The sequence below is a fragment of the Oryx dammah genome, unplaced genomic scaffold (assembly GCF_014754425.2).
Source record: "Oryx dammah isolate SB20612 unplaced genomic scaffold, SCBI_Odam_1.1 HiC_scaffold_28, whole genome shotgun sequence".
In the NCBI taxonomy this organism is placed as follows: Eukaryota; Metazoa; Chordata; class Mammalia; order Artiodactyla; family Bovidae; genus Oryx; species Oryx dammah.
Window position 1 is genome coordinate 56,763,120 of NW_024070212.1, and position 25,370 is coordinate 56,788,489.

The 25,370-nt window shown below is 37.8% G+C and overlaps 1 protein-coding gene across 1 annotated transcript in view; it reads left to right on the top strand.

Moving 5' to 3' along the window:
• DDAH1 (dimethylarginine dimethylaminohydrolase 1) overlaps positions 1-25,370 on the top strand; it is a 154,624-nt gene that overhangs the window by 89,676 nt on the left and 39,578 nt on the right. Inside the window, exon 2 of the mRNA XM_040232421.1 lies at positions 22,448-22,547. Coding sequence (XP_040088355.1) covers positions 22,448-22,547 — 100 coding nt within the window. The remainder of the gene's footprint in view (positions 1-22,447; positions 22,548-25,370) is intronic.

Sequence of the window (25,370 nt, forward strand, 5' to 3'; positions counted from 1 at the left end):
TACTTTTATTCACCTTGACTTTGCTGGTAGGGGAAAAAAATGCATTTTGATTACATTGGCAGGTTATTTTAAACTAGTTGCTCTATGGAAAGAAATGCTACCTCAACTCTACCCATTGAAAAACTGACTCGTTAGAGACAACATTTTGGTACCAAAGTGTGGGGAGACCTGTACTTTCTTCTAAGGCTTTTACTTGGATATACCAAATAAAAAATAATACACAAAACAGTTGCTTCCTATCCAATTAAAGAATTTTAAAATTAAAGCATTTGTTCCCTTAACATTAGTTTTTACCATCATACATTTTCAATTGATCTTTAAATAGAATATAAATTATATAACTAAGTCAGTCATCAGGTAGACAGTATAGGTAGTGTATTAGTTCTTTTAAAAATGCCTAATTCTATAGGATATATATTCAGCCTCACATATTTTCAGTATTTAACACTAATACAGCAGTGGCTTAATATCCCATTTGTAATTGAAAGACAGTTAATTAGTTATGCTAATAAAAAGCAAACTTTAGAGCATTTAATCCATTGTGTATTATTATTTGTTTTGAGAGACTAACTCAAGATTTATAGGGTTTAATTTGCACCCCAGAATAAATGAAGGGAAGAGAAGCCAAAACTTCCCTGGTGTTGAGGGAAAACCTTTGCTTTCTAGTTTCCTATGAAAGGCAGTACTGTTCACCACCATTAGCATAGGGGAAGTAGGACCCTGCCATTCCATACTTAAGCTTGTTTTTATTTTTAAGGAATGTCGGAAAATTGTGGAAATGAATGTTTTTTCTTTTCTTTTTCCTTAATACCTCATGGATCCTGACCTTTTCCTTTAAACTGGTTTAGTATGTGTTTCCTTTAAAATTGGTCACTGATCCAAAAATAAGTTTGATTTTCCTTTTCCATGATCTTCTTTAAAGAATTCTGTTAACAGCATACTAAACTGGATTACAAACTTACTGAATAAGTGCTTTGAATGCACAGCAACCTTGGAATAAAGGACACAGAAAGAGTAATGCTGCACAGAAGAAATTGGGTGAGTTGGTATAAAGGAAAAGAATGCAACTGTATGGCTGATGTGATCAACATCTAGTAGGTTTATTAGCAATTTAATGGAATATGTTTATTCAGGCACAATAAAGGCTTCAGTTAAAATGTCTGCTCTGCTCTTTTTCCCATACACTTTGGAATGAGTTGAATGTGACAGTTGAGCTTTCAACAACCTTCATGAATTTTAAATCCTGTTTAGTCATAAAATGGGGTACACGGCATGTAGTCGGAGCAGACAAGGAGTTGGCAGCTTCATCAGATATCATAGGCTATCAGGTGTCTTCAAGATAATGAGGAATTGGATTCACCAATGGCATTCTGGGTCTGTTCTATGTACCCACGAGGAACAGAGGACCTCTCTTTGTCCAACATTTAATAATCAATCATTTTGAGTCTAGAATTCTTGAATCAGCATGTGATTCAAAAACTTAAGCTTTGTATCATCACAGAAGAAAATCTTTACTGATGTCTCAGAACAAATTATTTTGGGGCAGATAAATATTTCTATTTTTTTATTTCTCTTATCTGATTAATCTGATTAATTCAAAGAACTACACTGCCAATTGTGACATAACTTATCCTCTAATTTTAGCACATATCCTAATTGATCCTGAAGCATTTCTTTAAATGTTTTATAAAGTTGCTCTCAAATTATCTTTTGTTGGTGTTGTTTAGTCACCAAGTTGTGTCTGACTCTCTACAACCCCATGGACTGCAGTACGTACGGCAGGCCTCCCTGTCCCTCACCATCTCCCGGAGTTTACCCAAGTTCATATCCATTGACTTGGTGATGTCATCCTACCATCTCATCCTCTGTCACCCTCTTCTCCTTCTGCCTTGTATATTTCCCAGTCTCGGGGTCTTTTCCAATGAGTCGACTGTTGCCGTGAGAATCCCATGAACTGTATAAAAAGGCAAATTTTCTTACCACCATAATAATCTTAATCTTTGCTTAGGGTTAAGTTTTGAAGTAGTCTGAAATTCAATACAAGGAGCTTTATTTATTATATTTGGAATTACCTAAGAACAAAAGACTGTTTTCAGAAGAAAGCTTTTCAGTAAGTCCACTTTAAAGCAATCTCAATTTAAAGTGTGAATGTATTTTTTAATCACCTTATAATAATGCCCCATGTTTTATTTAAATATGGGATGTGTGCGCTTATAGTATAATTTTATAGATGAGCAAAAATTTCTTCTCATAAACATATCTAATAGGAAATTCTGGGAGTTTGTGTGCCAAATTATTAACAGTGATGTCAATGCACGGTTTTAGGGTTAAAAAGATTTTTAATGGTTTAATTTTTACTTATCTGTACTTTCTGAAGAAAAGTTATGGCCAACAAAGACAGCATGTTCAAAAGCAGAGACATTACTTTGCCAACAAAGGTCCATCTAGTCAAGGCTATGGTTTTTCCAGTAGTCATGTATGGATGTGAGAGTTGGACTGTGAAGAAAGCTGCATGCCGAAGAATTGATGCTTTTGAACTATGGTGTTGGAGAAGACTCTTGAGAGTCCCTTGGACTGCAAGGAGATCCAACCGGTCCATCCTAAAGATCAGTCCTGGGTGTTCATTGGAAGGACTGATGTTGAAGCTGAAACTCCAATACATTGGCCACCTGATACGAAGAGCTGACTCATTGGAAAAGACCCTGATGCTGGGAAAGATTGAGGGCAGGAGGAGAAGGGGACGACAGAGGATGAGATGGTTGGATGGCATCACTGACTCAGTGGACATGGGTTTGGGTGAAGTCTGGGAGTTGGTGATGGACAGGGAGGCCTGGCATGCTTCAGTTCATGGGGTCGCTAAGAGTCAGACACAACTGAGTGACTGAATTTGAACTGAACTGAATCTGTACTTTCTAATTTTTGTACATTGAATGTGTGGAATAGGATGTACTAACTTTTTCACTTTGTCTATAGAGATTAGGCTTTAAAGAGACCCCTCAGAGAGTTGGTATATATTCCCTACAGGTAGGAAAATGCCATGGACCAAAGTCTAGGTGATCTTGAGAGCCAGAAACTGGGCAACAAATTGTTTAGATGTGGAACCCAAAGAGTGCTACTGTGTTGGTCATAATTGCACTGCCAGAGTTTGTGGAAGTGTTTGCATGGGCTAGAAATGGGTCATGCAGGAGTAAAAGCTGTGCTGGGTCTTCTTCAAGTTCTGTGTGGAGGGATATCCCAGAGAAGCAAGAAGACCCTAAAAGTGAGAGCCTGGATGGAGTGAGCCACAGATGAACCAGGGGCTGATATCCCAAGCCAAAAAGACTCCTGCAAGATAGCTACTTCCTTACCTAGAGTCACATTAATTTGAGGTGTTTAGAATAATAGAAAAAGTGCATCTGAATCTATTTGCTTTGGGAGCCAGAATGGGCAATGGTTACTGTAGTTGTTGGTAGTAGATGAAGTTTTAAATGTTTAAGTATTCCTCAGCTTCTTCTACTAGTGACACGACAACCATTATTCACTAATCATAGCTCTTTCATTTTTGCACATTTTTAAGTCTTTATTGACAATCATACTTCTAAATATTGTTTTAATCTAGTTTTCACCTAGTCTTTTAACTGCTAAATTTATCCACATTCTTCTTGTTCTTAAAGAATCTTTTAATTTTTCCCTGGTTATTTATAAGGATGCTCTTCAGTTCATTGCACAAATACTCAATAACATTGATCACTGATGAGGCGATAAGTTAAACTGTGCTCTGAAGACCTAAAAGAGTTAATCTACTTTTCAAGGCTCTGAGGTACTGTCGGAAAGAAACAAAAGCAACAAGAAAACCTGGCTAACTATATAATGTCAGTAATAAATACTAAGGGAGTATATTTGCATAGTTCTAAAATGCATTCAGTTTAGTTTTGAAAGCATAAACATTACTGTGTTTACAGAAATTTATTTCAAGATTTGAGCATCAGCTTCTGATATTAAATTTAGTTCAGATATATCTGAACACTTTACAAACTATTCCCACTGTTAGAGTGGTTTTTGGCTAACAAAGTGTATGCTTTGTTAGACTATAAGCTTTGTACATCTTATAATGAGCACATTCCTGTTGTGAAATGGAATGCATCTGATCCATAATAAATCTAGTTGAGAGACAATGGAACCTTGCCAGCTCAGCTCCAGTTCAAGGAAAAAAACAATAAATAGGGGCAATGACATTTCTGAGAATATAATTTCATCATGCTTTGCCTCATAAGAAGAGAATTTAGATGGTATTAAGGTTATTGTACTTTGAGAATTACTCAAAACCAAGTCTCTTCTGTTACAGAAGGAACTAGTAGCTATTCCTCAAATGAATGTTTTATTTTAGTTAATACTTAATGACAAATTAGAAGCAGAAATAAACCGTTGAGAGGGAAAGGGAGAAAAACTGTGAGGGCAAGAAGATTACCATATTTTTCTAAAGCAATTTAGAAAAGGCAAAACTCATTAGCTAGACAATAATTAGTTTTCCTTGGTAAAACATTGACTGGAATGTTTCTGTTAGGAAAATATTATCAGACTGTTCCAGTCTCAGTCCAGCTAAGGATGCCCAGATTTGATAACAGAGAAGAGAAATTACTCACTATTTTTATTACCATCATGTTAGAATGTGGACAATCATCAAAAACAAGAACAATTTCTTGAAGCTAGCCATTTCATACAACTACTGTTGGAAATAAGCCTTTACTCGATATCCATAAGCATACAAATACTCAGCTGATGGCTTTTCACTTATATGCTTTAAATAGGTTCCAAAAGAAGCAAATGTTTGAACATATGATAAAGGGTGAATATTTGCCACACTATAGCCCAGAATCCAAAGGCCTCTTCTTAGAGTGAATTAGTATCTCCTCTGTTATCCCTGCTAGAGCCTGTCACAGCCATCTTTAATGAAGGCTGAAATCACAACACAAACACACACACACAAAATCAAGAGTCAGAAGGGAAAAAAAACCAGCATTTCAAAAACCATCCTGAATATTGTGTTCAAACACTGGGCAATGTGCTGCAGTCAAAAAAGCACCAATTTGCACCAATTGTGAAGAAAGCTTGTTTCAATTGGTTAAAACAATTAGTAAGTACAGTATTTTTTTTAAAAAATGCAGCCTTACTGATTTTTAGCACATACAGCAATCATTGCATACCTACTAATGAAGGGTTTCTCTCAATCAAGAAAGAATTTTAGTAAACCTACTTGAATAAGGGAATAAAAATGTATTTTAATTGGCACAGTAGCATTTATTCAGCCCATGGTGCTATAGTGCAAATATAGTGTAGACTGACTCATCTAAACCATGTTTGAAAGTTGTTCTTATAGCCTTGTATACTCTATTTATTTGCTTAATGAACTTTGCCTTGTCTGTTCAAGTGATCATAATTTCAAAATTGAAGGTTTCTGAATGAATAAAGTCATATATTACTACTATGTTGTGTAGCTTCCACAAAATTGAATTTAACAAGAAAATGGGCAGGCAATTGAGAAGAAGTAGCACTTGAAGACTTTATATACATACTACATCTGGAAAGTTCATTGCAATCCATTTATGTGTTTCCAGACCTTTAATCCTGGTACTGTGTAATCATAATGAATATGCATAAAGCAGGGCTTTGCTGCCAGAGGGAGGTTTTCCTAACTATTGCTGCAAATAGCTACCATACCTTGTAACAGCAATGGATTTAAATATCTCTTGGAATCTCTTTCTTAGAATACTGTTGTTAGGAGGAATTGTCACCTCATTTCCTGCAGGATGGAATTTGAGATATAGTTCTCATGTTCCTTAGTTTTAGATTTTATGTCATTGACTTCAAGTCTTATTTCCAGTTCAAACTACTCTGCAGAAGTCTAGATTAATATATTCAAATGTGCTGTCCTCTCTATTTGAATATCTAAAAGGCATTTTAATTTCAACATGGCCAAAACAAAGCTTGAATTTTCTCCCAAACTTGCCTTTGGTCTCTAGTTTCCTTTATATAAAAATTGCTACCACCATTTACCCAGTTGATCAAGACCAAAATCTGAATCATTCTTGACTCTTTCCTTCACCCCCACATCTAATCCACCAGCAAATCTTGTCAGATCTCCTTAAAAACACATCTCCAATCCAGCCACTATTCTTTTTCTTCACTATCATCACCCTTGTTCAAACCACCATTATCTTTCACTTGGTCTACTGCAATGGTCTCTTAACTAATTTCCCTGTATCATCTTGCCTTGCAGTCCATTTTCCACAAAGCAGCTAGCCAGAATTACCTTTGTAAATGAAATTATGTCACTCCTTCCCTCAAATTTCCAGTGGCTTCTGATAACACTTAAAATTCCTATCCTTTTTGCTGGTTTACTAAGTTCTATATGATCTGTCCCCATCCTAAATCCCCTTGCTGCATATCTAATACCTTCCTGCATTCATTTTCCAGAGATACCATAGCAAAGTACCATAGACCAGGTGGTATAAATAACAGAAATTTATTGGTAAAGAATCTGCTTGCAATACAGGAGACACAGGATCAATCCCTGGGTCAGGAAGATCCCCTGCAGAAAGAAATGGCAACCCACTCCAGTATTCTTGCCTGGGAAATCCCATGGACAGAGGAGCCTGGTGGCTACAGTCCATGGGGTCACAAGAGTCAGACATGACTTAGTGACTAAACCACCACCACCACATTTTCTCACAAACTTGCAGGCTAGAAGTCTGAAATTATGGTATGAGCAGGGCTGACTTTTCCCTGACAAGCAAGTGGCCACCTTTTCCCTGTGTCTTCATCGCATCCTCCTTCTATATCTGTCTGTGCTCTAATTTCCTCTTCATAACAAATAATAATAATAATAATAATTTCCTCTTCGTGTAAGGACGCCAGTCATATTGGATTATGGCTCACCCTAGTAAGCCCCAATCAGTTTAACTTAATTAGGCCCTGTATTCAAAGAGTCATATTCTGATGTTAGGACTTCAACACAAGAATTTGGGAGGGAGCCACTTCAGCTCATAATACTTGCCCTATTCATAGTCCCACACTGACTATCTTTCAGTTCTGTTCTGTTTCTTGAACCAGTCACACTTGCTCCTACCTAAGGGCCTTTGCATTGCTTTTTGTTGGAACATTCTTCTCCTTGTTGGTCCTTTAGGTCATTTAGATGTCAGTATGCATGTCACATTTTCAGAAAGGTGTTTTTAGCCTCCCAATCTACAGTCACTACCACTTATTTTATACATCATATCCAGAGAATTAAATCTCTGCATAGTATCTACCTCTACCTAATATTTTTGTTTGTTATTTCTTGTTGATCCCTCCATATCCCTGCCAGAATACAGACAAGGATTTTATCTTTTCACTGAATTATTTCCAGGGCCTAGAATAGTTCCAGATGTGTTTAAAAATGTTGACTAGGTACTTGTTGAATGAACCAATAAATGAATCAATTTACTGGAGAAGGTAAAGAGAAGAGTTAATGATTACTGTGACAAATAGACCAAGGGGTAGTGTCTTCACTTGGGGCTCTTTAGAAATAAAGATGAATCTGCTTACCTTTAACAGTAAAGGTTGTCTAGAAGAAGTTACCCCACCTTGCGACTGTGCCTTGGTTAAACAAAGTGGATATTTTAAACTTATGCGTAAATTTGTTATAACATTTCTAGAAGCCATGTCTACTATAACTATCAAAGTTGTTCAGCTGTTCTTTCATTGAACACATAGAGGGTCTATTGGGGCCAGATCTTTCGTTAGTAGAATGCCCCAAGGAACATGGGCGCATACAGAAGGCATATCTAATGCAGCCAGGGCTTGCAGCTGGGGCGGGAGCAGGGGTCTGCTGGCAGGCTTCTCAGGCAGCTTAGTACCTACAATGTATGAATTGTGTACTGGACATACAAAATATTTCTCATACTTTATAAATGGCAACATGCAACTTCTCTGAATTCATAGAAAATTATGGGCACTTCAAGCTTGATGTCTGGTGCTTATTTTGGATGGTGTGCCCAGCAAAATTTTATGCTTCTCAACTTTCGGGAAAATTAGTTTAAAATTTTAGAAACTTGTCAGTTCTCTAGTTTTTAACATACTAAATCTTGCAGGCCCTTTGGCAGCTGACACTTATTTCCCTTTGGTATTTGGTGATAAATCATATTTTTATTTGTTCTCTGCAAACAGAGTATCAGTGGCTCTTAGAAACTCAATACACGTACTGTGTCATTATCATCAACAAGGAAATGGACCACTTGAATAAGTACATTATATCAAGAGAGTGACAAGACCAGCAAGAGCTCCTGCTTTGCTTTTCATTTAAAAGCTACATGTTTCCGGCCTTCTTCCCCAAAAGTGTCTTGCTGTGATATCTTAATGCATGGGCCTTTGAAAATCTAGAACTTTGCTGTTATGTCTTCATGTTCTCTCCAGATAATGACAGGGGTCTTGGCCCAGTTTTCTTCAGAGCTATTTTTGTTTATCCTGTGTACTCTGACCTCACTGGGTTTCTTTCTGTTTTTCTATCTAACCTTCCTATTCACATTCCTCCAGTTCTAAGTCCTGGTTCAGAGATGAGAGTGCTGAACATTGACTTCCAACTCTGATATATGGAGCTATAACAATTGTGCTTTATCTATAGATTAAGGCAATGTAATACTTCCTGGGGTGCTTTTCACTTTACAAATTATTTATAATCTTCTGTTTCTATGAGCAGAGTGGTCATGTGATAAGTGACATTTGATCAACACGCTTATCAGCCAAGATAGTGGGTACTATCAGTTAAAACAGCATCTTACATATTGTGTCATTTGTTGAATAACAAGTCGTGGTGTAGTCCTAGAGAGAGAGAAATCTTCTATTAGTAGTTGTTTCTACATCAGAATTTAGTGAGTTTTAGTAGTTTTGTCTTGTTATGGACTCTTTAGCTACTGCTTATCAATTTTGTTATATAAGCAAATGAGTTTCTTTTAGCTGCAGCTAAGAGAAAACTTAAATCAAATTAAGGAAATGAAGAATCTAATGTATCAGAACTCCAGGGTTCCAGGACTGGTCCATTCATCAGCTTACAATGTCATCAAGGATCCAGGCTCTTTCTGTCACTCTGTCCTGTCATGCTAGGTGATATCATGTTGTCACACCAGTCCAGTTCCAGATACCATACAGGACAATGTACCATACAGAAAGAAATGGGATTATGTTTCTTTCTATGTCTCCAGAAACTCAACAAACTTCTCCTCCATGGCTAAAAGTAGGTCATTTGCACCAGTCCCTGCTAAGAGGGATGGAACTGCCATGACTGACTTAGACTAGGAGATACCTGAAGGGATGTGGCATAATTAACTGTGATAATCCATGTAAAACCACCTACCACAATGCCTGGGACTTAGAAAGAGCTTAATAAATTTTACTCAATGATGAAAGTTAAGTCTGTGGCATTTAAATCATAAGAGTGCCAGAGTTATGAGTAGTTAAGAGAGCAATTTCTGAGACCTTGATGATACTCATTCTGTGTTTAGGAGAGGGATGACAAGGATCGCTTGCGTGTAGTGAGCACCTGGAAAGCCCATCTACAGTGCTGGCTTGTAGGACCAAACCTCAGATTTTTAGAAAGAACATATAGAAAGACTGTACTCATAGGAAGAGACTTGGGTAAGTTACTAGAACAAGACTCCAGGGAAAAGAATCAAAAAGCAGTACCTAGGTATATAGTCTTAAATGGGACAAAGCATAAAGAAAGAGTTAATACTACATCCCAGAGCATTGACCTGGAGCTTGTTAAATCCTCCTTTTTCAGGTCATGATTGATCCTGGGGATTGGGTAGGAATGAACCCAAAGGTGATGAAATCTCCTATACTTTATAAGCACACAGAAGTTAGCAGCAAAGCAAGGCCTGACATCTGTCTTTATACCGGAAAGGCATTATTCTACATAGTATAATTATTCTCCCTGTTGACAGGTAAAAAACAGTACTTTGGGTTACTAAAAAAAATAATAATAAAATATAATTATCAAAAATTATCATTAAGACACACGTTATATACCTTATTTTCTAGGTACAGTTTTTCCCACTGCAGCAGAATCCTTCCATTCACCATAAAAGATTGCTGTTATGATTTTGAGATTCCTATCCTAGGATCTTTTAATTCACTTTTGGGTCAGTCTTATCTTTCCCCTGCATCCATATACCCAGCTTCGTGCCTTTCTTCTTCTTGGCTTCTCAGCTTGTGAGCTCTTAGTTCCCCGACCAGGATGGAACCTTGCCCCTGCAGTGGGAACTTGGACTCCTGAATACTGGACTGCCAGGGAAGTCCCCAGACTCTTGCATCTGATTGAATTTGGTTAAATACTAGAATACTTTACTCATAAACAACCATCTGGGGTGTTTTCAGTAAACTCTCTAGGGGGTAAATGGAATTACAGTTAGAGTCACATTTATGAATGCCAAAAATTGTTTTGAGACTACAACTGTTAGAAATCTCAAGCTGGAAATGATCTCATTCTTAACTCTGCCCTCTCATCTTACAAATATGGAAATCAAGATGTTAAATATCCTGGTTAATTTTTAGAATTTGTCACTGGAAATAAACCAGTAAGTTTAGAAATCTAAGAAATCAATGGAAAAAATGCAATGGATATTTAATAATATTATTACAAAGGTTCAGTAAGAGAGACATAAACTAGTGTAAAACTTTCACACACATGCATCCTATAAATATTATGAGTTCCTGGAATAATCACAGGACTAATGACATTCATTTGACTGATAAGTTTTGAAGATTTTAATGTATTCAGTAATTTTCAGTTCTACTGACCATTTTCCTAACACAGTAAGCCTTTCCTTAATTTTTCATAGACGAAGTTGAGCTGTTTATAATCTGAGGATCCTCCAGAAACCTTTCTGTTTCTAAAGAATTCCAGATGACCCTCCAGCAGTAACAGATTGCTGTTATGATTTTGATTTCTTAGCTTAAATGTTACTTCCTCAGAGTGACCTTCCTGGACCTACTGAATCATGTACCCCCCTTATCTCTCAAAGCACACTATTGTTTCCTCCAATATCCCTTGTCATAATGTATAACTCTTTAATGTGTATTACCCTAAGGGCACTATATAGCAGGGATCATGTCCTGTTTTTGATGGCCACTGACCACTGTCTATCATGGTGTCTAGCTCACAACACACACTCAATATTTACTGAACAAATGAAACAAAATAAGATTGGAATGGCCCAAGGCACAGTTTTGCTTTGTACTGCTATTTACATATTTACTTTTATCATTTTAATTTTTATGAGCATGTATTAGATTTCTAATGGAATTGCAACTTGTTTTCTTCATTTAAAAATTTAATTGTATAAGATTTCAGTAAATAATAGATAATGGAGAGCTTCCTTGATGGCACAGTGGTAAAGAATTTACCTGCCAATGCAAGGAGACACAGGTTCAATCCCTGATCCGGGAAGATCCCACAAATCACAGAGGAATTAAATCCATGCGCCACAACTGCTGAGCCTGTGCTCCAGAGCCGGGGAGCACCAACTACTGAGCCCACAAGCTGCAACTACTGAAGCCTGTGTCCAAGCTCCACAACAAGAGAAGCCACCACAATGAGAAGCCTGTGCCCCACAACCAGAGAACAGCACCCACTCACCACTACTAGAGAAAACCCACACAGCAGTGAAGACCAAGTGCAACCAAGAATAAATAAGTAAATCTTTTTTTAAAATAATGGATTAAGGAAACTAGTGGGTCTGGAATCCTAAATTTATTTAAATCATTATTTTCTTGGGAATTTCTTACGAACATTTTAAGAACTAGTACACCATATTCTAAACAACTTGGAGATGAACATTTAGTTCAACATTTTGCTTCAGATCAAAGCCTTTTTAAATACTTTTTTTTTTAAATTTGGGGTTCTTCCTATAGTTTTCTATTGCTATCATAAACATAGCATTAAAAGAACACCCATTTATTACCTCACAGTGTTTATAAGTTGGAGGTCTGGGCACAGTGCACCAGGTTGTCAGCTGGACTGTATTCTCACCTGGAGCTTAGGTCTTCTTCTAGGCTAATTCAGAATTCTGTTGTTGACAGAATTCAGTTCCTCAGGATTGTAGGACTAAGGTCGCTAAGTTTTTGCTGGCTAGCAACTAGGAGTTGCTCTCAGTTCCTAGAGGCCACCTGGTAGGCCCCTCCCTACCAGGCAGTTCCCAACATGGCTGTTTGTTTTCTTTCAGAACAGTAAGAGAACATATTTCTGACTTCCTCCATCTCTGACCTTTAAACCCTCTATTAGGGGTTCAACTGATTAGACCTGGCCCATCTAAGATAATCTCTGTTTTGAGTAACTCAAGTCAACTGATTAAGGACCTGAACTACATCTGCAAAATATCTTTACCTGTGCTGTGAAATGTAACTTAATCACAGGAGTGATAACTCATCATATTTGCAAGTCCTTTTGAAACTCAAAGGGAGAGGTTTACACATGGCATACCCATCAGAGGGTGGCTGTCTTGGGTATCATCTTGGAATTCCTTATGGGAAGCCTACCATACTTCCCAATGTGGCAGAAACCCTTCTCAGAAGCTCTCCAGATTGATTAAATTGGTTTGAAGTGTATCCACATGTCCATATGCTATTGTAATCTCACTGTAATTAAAATATATTGTTGACTATTTAAAGATTTTTCTGCAACTAATTTCTCATAATCTAATCTGGAAATTGGAAGGGTGAAATAATGACTCCTCAAATTCATTAGCCTTAGTTGGTATACACTTAGGAAAGCAAAATTTAGGATCTTTAGAAATCAAAACCAAAGTTCACATTGCTAGAAAGTTGTACCTCTGTCCCTGCCCTCCTCCAGAATATCTTAGTCCATGTTTTTTTTTTTTTAAACAAATAGATTTAAATGAATATATGTTCTGCCTGCAATGCAGGAGACCTAGGTTTGATCTCTGGGTTGGGAAGATCCCCTGGAGGAGGGAATGACAACCCACTCCGGTATTCCTGCCTGAAGAATTCCCATGGACAGAGAAGCCTATCGGGCTACAGTTCAGTCCATGGTGTCACAAACAGCTGGACATTACTGAGTAAATAAGCACACACAGCACAATATGTTTTTTATGAATATTATAGAGTCTCACAGTCACTTCTAACATTAGTTTTCATTTAAATGCACAGTGGTTAGCTAAATTGTCTTTTTGTTAGTGACAAATTATATAGGAAAGAAGAATACAAACTTTAGAGTAAAGCTCCCTAAGGTCAGATTTCAGCTCTGCTGCTCTCAAGACCCTGGGCAAGTCACAACCTTGCCTTGGCTTTCTCATCTGTAAAACAGAAACACTGTTACTCTTTATTTCATTGGATTAGGAAGGTTAGGTAAATTCAATATGAGTTCTTAGTAGAGTGTCTGGCACATGAGAAGACTATATGGATGTTTGCTATTATCATTGCTAACTAAATTCTTCCTAAGAGCTTTGCCCTAAAATTAGAATGTAGAAGAGAATCTCAATATGTTTTCATTTAGAAATTTTTAAGTTTGAATCATTTAGTATATTAAACTCTTTTTTTATCTTATTTTGTGTGTGTGTGGTGGTGATTTTGTCTAACTTTAGTAATTTCATTAGTACATGTGGAAAAGTTAAGGGATAAACCACTGAATAAGCCTAAGGCATCCCAAAGTTGAAAGGTGGCAATTAAAATGCTAGCCATCCTTGCATCCTTGGCGAACATTCCTGCCATGGTTTATAATCCTGTTCATATTGTTTATTACATCACACCTTAGCATCCTAGGGCCCTAACATACAGAAATGTCATCTATCTCTGATGTGAAGAGATCATGGAATCCAGAGTAGACTTAAATGTACAGAGTTGGAAAAGAGAAGACATGAGCTCCAGTTCCAATGTGAGCTGCACTCTATGATAAGACCTCAGTAGAATCATGATCATGCAGTGCAGTGCAGATGAACATGAACATGGGCATGGGCTCAGGAAGCTTGACTCAAGTCAGTCAGCTTCCCTTAGCCTCGGTTTACTTGTATGTAAAATGGGTATATCATTGTGTACCCTTCCTACCTTTTGGAGTCATTCTGAGCATCACAACAAATATTCCATCTTACTGTCATTATACATTCATAAGGTACATCTTCCCCACTGGATAGCTAACTTCCCGGGGACAAGGACTATAGTTTTGTGAGTTTTTTTTTCAATCTTTGCAACCTGTTTTGTTTTGTTTTGTTTTTTGAAGTTGACATCCACTAAGTGTTTATTGAACTTGAAATGTTGATCAAATGAGAAAATACATGTGAAGCATGATACGGATGTTAAGTATTGTTACAAAATCACCCAAATATGCTAGTTCAGGTGGCCACAGTGGCTGAAGATGTACTGATTAACAAAGAACATGAAGGTGGCATAAACCCATGAAGGTTTTTGTGTGATGAGGGACAACACAGTACAGCTTTGATGCAAGCTCCAAGCCAGCTGTGTCATGATGAGCTGAAGACATCACATCTGCTTCTTGAGTGACTTCCTCAGCAGTCACACTTAACACTGAACAGCAAAACAAAGTCAGTGACAAGTTGAGAAAATGAAACCATTTCACTACTAACAAAACTATGTTGCTGCTATTCAGTTCTTCAGAGCTAGACCAGGATGACAAGATAATTTTAAAGTTCCCATAATATGATGAGTTCAAAGGGATTCAGAACATTTAAATGGATGGGCACTGAAAACCTAGTATTAACAGTGTTGACAGCACTGCTCCCATCACAGGGCAAAACTACAGGTGACTGAGGCCTGTCAGCTGCAGAAAGGCCAATGCCAAGGGCCTCGTTTGTAGTCAGAACATCTGGCAGCCCACTGAGCAGAGGCAGCTAAAGGAAAGTGGCTTGGCAAACAGAGGTGCAGTTCTTAATGGAGCGCAGCACAGAATGGTTCATCAGGCCTCATGAGCACAGTCACAGCATCCGAAAGGAAGGTGGGAAATATTCACAGTGAACTTTGTTGAAAATATGCATCAAAGACAACTTTGGATAGGGCTAACTGGAAAACGTTGGCCTCTAAATAAAGAGTATTGCAACTAATTATGGTGTGTTGCCAACTATTCTAGAATACAACTTGCCAATAAAAATGTGTAAAGCTTTTTTTGTTTTGGTATTTTGTGTTTGGGGGAATTTTGCAAGAAGAAAAGGAGAGTTAGGATCAAAGTGTTTTATTTCATAATGAAAATTGTATGTTTCATTTTTATTTTTTTGAAAGAGAGCCAGAATCCAAAGCACTAAGTTAATTTGGGGCAAAATAATAACGATGCCAACTATTGGTTTCGCGCACAATGTGTCAGGTGCTGAACTAGGCGCCTTCTGTATATTAATTTGTTACTTACATAATCACCATTAAAGAGAACACATTATCCCACTAGCCAATTAGAAAACTTGGGCTCAGAGACGTTAATTCATCCCAAGTCATACTGCTAATAAGTGACAGAGTGCTGTGCTTTGTCCCTAGTCGTGGCCAACTCTTTTCAACCCTTTGGGTTGTAGCCCACAAGGCTCCTCTGTCCATGGGATATTCCAGGCGAGAATACTGGAGTGGGTTGCCATTTCTTCTCCAGGAGATATTCCTGACCCAGGAATTGAACCCACATCTCCTGTGTCTCCTGCATTACAGGTGGATTCTTTACCCACGGAGCCATCAGGTTTGCTCAGTAAATGATACAGCCCGTATTCAAATCCTCACTTCTTGCCATCACCATGAGAATCCAAAAGGAATGAAAGGAGAAGGCAGGATGATGATGTGAACGTGACAGGACAAATGAGGGAACAGAAATGAGAGCCATAAAAGAAAGTCAGAAGAGAGTAGAACAGAAAAGGTAAGAAAAGGAGGCCAGGCATTAGGAAGGAGCAGAAATTCTTTAGACGAGCCTTTTGAAGTGTAATGTCTTCAATAACTGTAATCATTCTGTACCATCTTGGCTGACACTCTTTTGAGTGCTGTGGACATCTTACAGGACAAGCCCACTTCCTGCCTCGTGTATTACCTCCAGAGGGCTATTTCAAAGCAGAGATTATACAAGAAATCTACCACATAGCCGGGCAACTTCCAGGAGCTGGAATGAAATCAAATTGGATTGATTTAAATTTAAATGTGTCCTCAATGTTTTTGCCCTGACTTTACATTGGCTTTGCAGAAAAGACTAATTTTAATTCTCCAGAAAGCAGATGGGATTTGTCATAAGGTGGTAAAACATAAGAAACTCATCCAAATGTAAGAGAAAGCAACAGCTTTTCTCTTGGAGGTCAGTTTCATAATACAAGTATTTGTCACTGAGTCCACACAGGCTGGTTTTCATCAAAATAGTGAAAGTCATATTTAGTATTATTGAGCAATTATCACATGCTTTTTCATGTATTTAATGTTGAGGAAGAGCCTAGGAAGTTGCCACTATTATGACTAGCCACCCATTTTAGATGAGAAAACTAAGGCTCAAAAGTTAAACAACTTAAGTCACCTGGCTAGTAAATTGCAGAACTGGGATTTCAACCCTATGCCCTGGATCATAATCCAGGAGTGAGGAATGACTGTGAATGTGTAACCCAAGAACTCTACATTTTTTAACATTTATACTCCAGAGAAGAAAGGGAGTGAGGGAAGAAGAAAAGAAAAAGGCAGTTACCTCAACTAGTGCGTGCTCAGTCGTGTCTGACTCTTGGTGACCCCATGGACTGTAGCACACCAGGCTCCTCTGTCCATGGGATCTCCTAGGCAATAGTACTGGAGTGAGTTGCCATCTCCTCTTCCAGGGGGTCTTCCCCACCCAGGGACCAAATCCGTGTCTCCTGTGTCTTCTGCACTGGTAGGCAGATTGTTTACCACTGAGCCACCTGGGAAGCCCCACCTCAAATAGTACCAGCTCTTGAAAGACATGTGGTTTTTATGATCGGAAGCAGCAAGTGTGGCCCAAACCCCCTGTGGCCAGGAAAGAAATCTGTCACAAAGGGTGGGAGGAGAAAAGGCGGGGCAAAAAGAAACAAGAATATAAACTTAAAAAAAAAGATGGGAGGAGTTGGGGGTGACTCAAGAGGGAGTTGATATATGTATTAAAAGACGCTTACTCCTTGGAAGGAAAGTTATGACCAACCTAGAGATAATATTGAAAAGCAGAGACATTACTTTGTCAACAAAGGTCCGTCTAGTCAAGGCTATGGTTTTTCCAGTGGTCGTGTATGGATGTGAGATTTGGACTATAAAGAAAGCTGTGCACCGAAGAATTGATGCTTTTGAACTGTGGTGTTGGAGAAGACTCTTGAGAGTCCCTTGGACTGCAAGGAGATCCAACCAGTCCATCCTAAAGGAAATCAGTCCTAAATATTCATTGGAAGGACTGATGCTGAAGCTGAAACTCCAATACTTTGGCCACCTGATGAGAAGAGCTGACTCATTGGAAAAGACCCTGATGGTGGGAAAGATTGAGGGCAGGAGGATAAGGGGACAACAGAGGATGAGATGGTTGGATGGTATCACCGACTCAATGGACATGGGTCTGAGTGAACTCCAGGAGTTGGTGATAGACAGGGAGGCCTGGCATGCTGCAGTTCATGGGGTCGCAAAGAGTCGGACATGACTGAGCGAATGAACTGAACTGAACTGGTGGCTGGTTTGTGTTGTATGGCAGAGACCAACACAACATTGTATGTAGAATGCATGTACAATGAAAAGGGAAGAAGTTCTTATAAATTTTTTAGGATCAAAAATTAAGGTTGTTTCTCTAATTTGCTATTTTTATTCCTGATTTCATGGGCTAAAGTAACCCATTCAACTCAACCTTTGGAATTAATACTGTTTGTTCTGAGAGTTTCTCTCCACCCTGAGTAATGCTAATTTCCACTTTGCAAGTTTACCATGTTCATGGATTGGAAGAATCAATATAGTCAAAATGAGTATACTACCCAAAGCAATCTACAGATTCAATGCAATCCCTATCAAGCTAACAGCAGTATTTTTCCCAGAACTAGAACAAATAATTTCAAGATTTGTATGGAAATACAAAAAACCTCAAATAGCAAAGCAATCTTGAGAAAGAAGAATGGAACTGGAGGAATCAACTTGCCTGACTTCAGGCTCTACTACAAAGCCACAGTCATTAAGACAGTATGGTACTGGCACAAAGACAGAAATATAGATCAATGGAACAAAATAGAAAGCCCAGAGATAAATCCACACACCTATGGACACCTTATCTTCGACAAAGAAGGCAAGAATATACAATGGGGTAAAGACAATCTCTTTATTTTTTTTTAATTAATTTATTTTTTATTTTACTTTACAATTCTGTATTGGTTTTGCCATACATTGACATGAATCCACCACGGGTGTACATGCATTCCCAAACCTGAACCCCCCTCCCACCCCCCCTTAACAAGTGGTGCTGGGAAAACTGGTCAACCACTTGTAAAAGAATGAAACTAGATCACTTTCTAACACCACACACAAAAATAAACTCAAAATAGATTAAAGATCTAAACGTAAGACCAGAAACTATAAAACTCCTAGAGGAGAACATAGGCAAAACACTCTCCGACATAAATCACAGCAGGATCCTCTATGATCCACCTCCCAGAATTCTGGAAATAAAAGCAAAAACAAACAAATGGGATCTAATTAAAATTAAAAGCTTCTGCACAACAAAGGAAACTATAAGTAAGGTGAAAAGACAGCCTTCTGAATGGGAGAAAACGATAGCAAATGAAGCAACTGACAAACAACTAATCTCAAAAATATACAAGCAACTTATGCAGCTCAATTCCAGAAAAATAAACGACCCAATCAAAAAATGGGCCAAAGAACTAAATAGGCATTTCTCCAAAGAAGACATGCAGATGGCTAACAAACACATGAAAAGATGCTCAACATCACTCATTATCAGAGAAATGCAAATCAAGACCACAATGAGGTACCATTTCACACCAGTCAGAATGGCTGCGATCCAAAAGTCTGCAAGCAATAAATGCTGGAGACGATGTGGAGAAAAGGGAACCCTCTTACACTGTTGGTGGGAATGCAAACTAGTACAGCCACTATGGAAAACAGTGTGGAGATTCCTTAAAAAATTGCAAATAGAGCTGCCTTATGACCCAGCAATCCCACTGCTGGGCATACACACCAAGGAAACCAGAATTGAAAGAGACATATGTACCCCAATGTTCATCGCAGCACTGTTTCTAATAGCCAGGACATGGAAACAACCTAGATGTCCATCAGCAGATGAATGGATAAGAAAGCTGTGGTACATATACACAATGGAGTATTACTCAGCCATTAAAAAGAATACATTTGAATCAGTTCTAATGAGATGGATGAAACTGGAGCCGAATATACAGAGTGAAGTAAGCCAGAAAGAAAAACACCAATACAGTATACTGACACATATATACGGAATTTAGAAAGATGGTAATGATGACCCTTTATGCAAGACAACAAAAGAGACACAAATGTATAGAATGGACTTTTGGACTCTGAGGGAGAGGGAGAGGGTGGGATGATTTTGGAGAATGGCTTTGAAACATGTATACTATCATGTAAGAAATGAAGTGCCAGTCTATGTTCGATACAGGATACAGGATGCTTGGGGCTGGTGCATGGGGATGATCCAGAAAGATGATATGGGGTGGGAGGTGGGAGGGGGACTCAGGATTGGGAGCTTGTATACACCCGTGGTGGATTCATGTCAATGTATGGCAAAACCAATACAGTATTGTAAAGTAAAATAAAGTAAACATAAAATATTTTTTAAAAAATTAAGGTTGTTTCTCTAATTTGCCATTTTTTATTCCTGATTTCATGGGCTAAAGTGATCCATTCAGCTCAACCTTTGGAATTAATACTGTTTGTTCTGACAGTTTCTCTCCACCCTGAGTAATGCTAATTTCCACTCTGCAAGTTTACTGTCTCAGTGAAAGGCGGGTGTTGCTTGGTCTTTTTTTTTTTTTTTTTTTTCCTTTTGAAATTTAATTATGTCAACATTAAACACAGCCATGAAACCATAGACTGGGCAGTTTCTTGAAGGCTCATGGTTTGGACCTTTTCCACAAAAATTCCCACTTCTATAATTATATTTAGTGTTCTAACTACCTGAATAACTGGCTTGCTATGGGCCGTGTGTCAGGGCAACTCTGGGTTTTGTTTGCAGTCAAGTTTGTCTGCCTCATGGAACCATTGTGCCAAGAGTGTGTGGTCCTGAATGGAATTCATCCTCTGGTTGTCTACTCCAGAAATTTCACTGGGGTTAGCATTGCCCATCTGATGCTGTATCATCCTGCAATTCTCAAAACTGTTTACTTAATGTTTAAAACATTTTTAAACTTGTCCACACCCTTAACTCTGAAAGTAATAGTATCAGCTGTGTTTATGGTATGGGCCTATCCTAATGACTTTGTGTGTGTAGATATGACTGAATTTTTTTTTTTTAAGTCCTTACACAAAAGCCAGTTTTTTTCTTGTTGGTGCAGCTGTTTAACTTTTAAGAAACCAAATGCATTTTATCCTCTAAAAACTTTAATTGCAAAGATATAGGACTTTAAAGTGCAGTATTCCTGAAACTGGTATCTATTAGCCTCCCTACTTCTGTCTCTTTAAACTCTTAATTAAGAATTGAATAAAGTTCCTGAGTTGAAATATTACATGTAAACTTTTCAGATCAAAAATACTTGTTAGTGCTGAATTCCTAGTAATCTTTGAAAGGTTAATTTATAAGGGAAATAGTGACATTCGTAATAGAAACCAAAGGTACCTAGCTCAGTTCTCTTATTTCTCCAAACTCAGTGAATTTTCCATGGACACAGAGGCAGATACCAGAAGAAAACAGTTGTGATTTTTCCTGGGTTCACTGTAGCCCAACAAGTCATGGTAAATATTAGCTTGCTTCTTTCTTAGGCTATAGCAACAATTCCACTTCCTGGTACGTAGGAAAACCTACTGTTAAAAGAAATTACTAGATGTATTTGTTACATGAAGACCATTTCATCCATGGAAATAATTATTTATTGTTCTGAGTCACTCTAGTTTGTGGAATTTTTACATGAGTTCCAGGACAAAGATGAGATGATATATTTATTTTGGTTTCTATTTTCTTTACTTTTTTTTTTTGCCTGCATGAATGCCAGGCTTGCTGTCAAAGTATGTCCATGTTTATATTACTTTGGAAGTTACTCTGTGGTGTTTATGTCTCCTAAGCCCTTCATTGACGATTCGCTATGTGTACTGGGCATGCTGTATTTTGGGAGAACTTTTGCCAGAAGAACTTTTGCTCTTCCCAGTGTCATGCGACCTCTTGTTTTTCCCTTAGTCCCTATTCATGTCTTCTCGTATGTCTTTACCATGTTAAAAGTTATACAGACCTTCAGAAATATTTAAATTGTTCTGTTGAACTGTTGGAAGGACTTAAATTTTGAGCTTCAAAGGGCATTTGTTATGCCTCATATTTGACTCTTGTATTAAAGTAAACCTTCCTCTAAGTGCTCCCTGGTCCACCTCGGAGTTATCTCTGTGCTTTAGACTGATCCCTGAACTCATAGAAAGTCTCTGAAATTCATTTTCTGGTATTCTTTGGTTTGATTACAATTATTGTATTTATTAATCCCCTGTAGAGACCTAGGTTAAAATTTAAATAACAGTTCAGATTTACAGAGAAGCCTTAGATGTTCTGATATTTTAGCAACTATTTGAATAGAAAACAGTAACAGTCCAGTGAGCTGAGATTTCAAGTCATTGGTTATTGTCATTGATATTCCTTCCACATATTACTCTGTGTGTGCAATTCTTCCTGACTGACTGAAGACTTAAAATTAAATATTGTATTTTTCTGGCAAGTGTAGCTGGGTTAAGTATTCTGTCTCCCACATTCCTCAACTCCTGTACCCTAAGTAGTCACACTTACAACAATGTCCTCCAAGTAGTCAATTCCAATAGACAAAAAAGAGAGAGATCTTAATATTAACTTGATTTTAGACTAGAAGGGGACAAAATAGACGATTTCTAACAAATAATTTCTTCTCTTGCAAATGATCATGGCTGGTTCAATATATACTGCACTTATATATTCATGAGCTTCTCTGGTGGCTCAGATGGTAAAGCGTCTGGCTGCAATGTGGGAGACCCGGGTTCAATCCCTGGATCAGGAAGATCCCCTGGAGAAGGAAATGGCAACCCACTCCAATACTGTTGCCTGGAAAATTCCATGGATGGAGGAGCCTGGTAGGCTACAGTCCATGGGGTCGCAAAGAGTCGGACACGACTGAGCGACTTCACTTTCACTTTATATTTTCACGAGAGTATGCTTGTGTGTGTTCGTGTGCACATGGGAGCATAATTCAGTGATCTGAAGTTTTAGATGACTGGTTTTCTTGTTAGAAAATGGTAAGAATATTAATCTGAATCATTTTATTTTCAATAGGCTGACATGATGAAAGAAGCACTAGAAAAACTTCAGCTCAACATAGTAGAGATGAAAGATGAAAATGCAACTCTAGATGGTGGAGATGTCTTATTCACAGGTAGAGCTGTATTTACTTTTTCCTATCTAAAAATAATTCTAATACTTTTTCTATATCCCCTTGCTTAATTATAGGTTTTTATTAATTACCAAAGTAAGAGTAATTTGGAAAATAGAAGCACAAAAGAAAGAAAAGAAAAAATGACCTTTCATTCAAAGATAATCATTTCAATATCTGGATTATTGAATACTTTTTTATTGAATATTAAAGTACTTGTAGTACTTTTGTGTGCACAGTTGCTTATTTTACATGTTATCAGTATATATATATATATATATATATAATTTTATAGGTTGTGTCTACTGTGTTCTTCCACAACTTTAGCTTAAGAGTTGCATAGTTTTGCATTGTGTGACAGTATATCCAGTCTGTATTTGAAAGATTCTTAATTTAAGATCTGTCATTTAAAAATAATTTTCTTCCTAGATGGCAAGATAAATTTAAATAATTTTCAGTGTAAATTGGCTTGACTTAATGCCAGATGAATAATAGCAGAACTCAACAAAATATAAATAGCTGATATTATTGATCTAACTGGAATCAGTTTTTATAATGGGTGTAATATAGCTACTACAGAAATGGTAATTTCAGCATTTAACTTTTCCAGCTCTTTGTGATCATATTATTATTGTTTTTGTAAAGTCATATGCTAAAATCTGGGTCTCCAGAGTCATACTAGCTATATTGATCAACAAGACATCAATAATAATTTTTAATTGATAATGAGAGTTTGTTTTCCCCTACTTGTCAAAGAATAAATATCTGTTTCACAGATGTAGCCCTAACAGCAGAGGCTGGTCCGCAGAGATCTGGGGATGTGTCCCATGTGCCCCACTGGAAGCCTGGAGATTCTTGGAAGTTTAATATTTTAGCTGATGTGAATTTTATATCGAATTCCATGTGTATAGAAAAAATATAGTCATTTTCATTTTAATATAAAAAATAATGTTTCATATAACTTACATTTTGATATAGTTAATGTTCCTGGAGGAGGAAGTTTTTTCTGGAAACTTTGCTTAGTTCCTTACTTGGTGTCACATACCTATGGGTGGGGGCACTGTCACTGAGCCTCAGTTCAGTTCAGTTCAGTCGCTCAGTCGTGTCCGACTCTTTGCGACCCCATGAATCGCAGCACGCCAGGCCTCCCTGTCCATCACCAACTCCTGGAGTCCACTCAGACTCACGTCCATCGAGTCCGTGATGCCATCCAGCCATCTCATCCTCTGTCGTCCCCTTCTCCTCCTACCCACTGAGCCTCAGGGGATGCCCTTTTTCTCATAGGTTTGTAAAGAGCTCTCCCCTGGAGTTGTGCTCTGCATGACCTGCCCTACCACTGTTATGGGCAATGGCCCTGTCTCTGGGGTTTGTTGTGCACACCCATTGAGCCCTAAGAACATAGAGCAAGGGGTCAGAGAGGCCTGCGTTGCATTCTCAGCTCCATTTGTATCCAAGCCGACTCAGGCATTCTTTGAATCTGCCTAGTAAGTTCCACTTAGAATATTCTTTGTGTCTCCCATTGATCGCACTTTTCATTCTTTTTAGCAGCACAGAACAACAGCCTATTTCTCTTAGAAAATGGGCTTTTGTGATAAGCTAGATGTGTAAACCACACTTCGTTACAATAAAACTTTTTTTACCAGAACATAACCATAGAATAAATAACTTGTTGTAAGCAGGTACAGATACTATTTGAAGAATGATTTAAAACAAGCTGTGTTCACAGCCATTTAGTTACCTCAACAGCTGAGCTGAACAGATTCCCTAAAATCTTCTCATTGTTACAGCAAGGCTTAGGAACCTCTTCCACTTGTCAAAGGTCTTTCCATAGCATCTCAAGCCTGTTGTTTTTCCCATAACTTCTAATTAAGTCCTGAACAATGAGGCTTGCCTTGGACACCATCTGTAAGCTTTGTTTTGATAATATTCAGTGCTTAATATCTTCAAACTTATGTTATTGAAAACAGAGATAGTGTTGTAACATTAAGATCTTTATCTGCTTGGCCTCTCATTTATACCTAATGTGTGGTCCTACCTTCTATTCCTACTTTTCAACTTTTTTGCTTCCTTAAAATTGTAGTAAAATATATTTAACCTAAAATGTGCTATTCTGACCATTTTTCAGTGTATAATTCCAGTGGCATTAATTACATTCACAACATTGTACAGCCATCACCACTCAGGTTTTAGATTATGCAGAGTTGAGTAAGAGACAAAATCTGGAGCACTTCCCATGTGCTCTGTGTCCCCTTCCTTCTGTGACTCACACCTTCATTAATAATTGATCAGGAAATGGACAGAAGGAAAGCGACTTCCAACTCTAGTTCCACTGGGAAGTCAGGCAAGCAGCTGCTGGTAGAAAGTGTTTCAATCCTTTTTCTCTTAGATAGACAACAGCAATTTACTTCTACTTTCATTTATTTATTTTTGTGAAATATGGGGCATATAAAGAAAAGTTATAAAATGTTTATGTACAGTTTCAAGACCAATAATGTAATGAACACCTGAGTACCTAACACCTGATTATGAAAGAGAACATCGCCAGGACCATAGAAGGCCCAGTCCCAAACTTTCTCTCCTCCCAGCTTGAGGTGTGTACCCTGTCCTGAATTTTGTGTTAATCACTGCCTTGTCTTTTTTTAGTTTTGACTCAATATGTGCACTCCTAAATTATATGTTGTTTAGTTTTGCTTTTCTTATGACTTTATATAATTAAGGTTATATTATCTGAACTCTTGTGTGATTTTTCTGCCTTTGATCTAACTTGATCCATGTAGCTGGAGTTCATTCATTTTCACAGCTGTGTGGAATTTCATAGTAAAAATG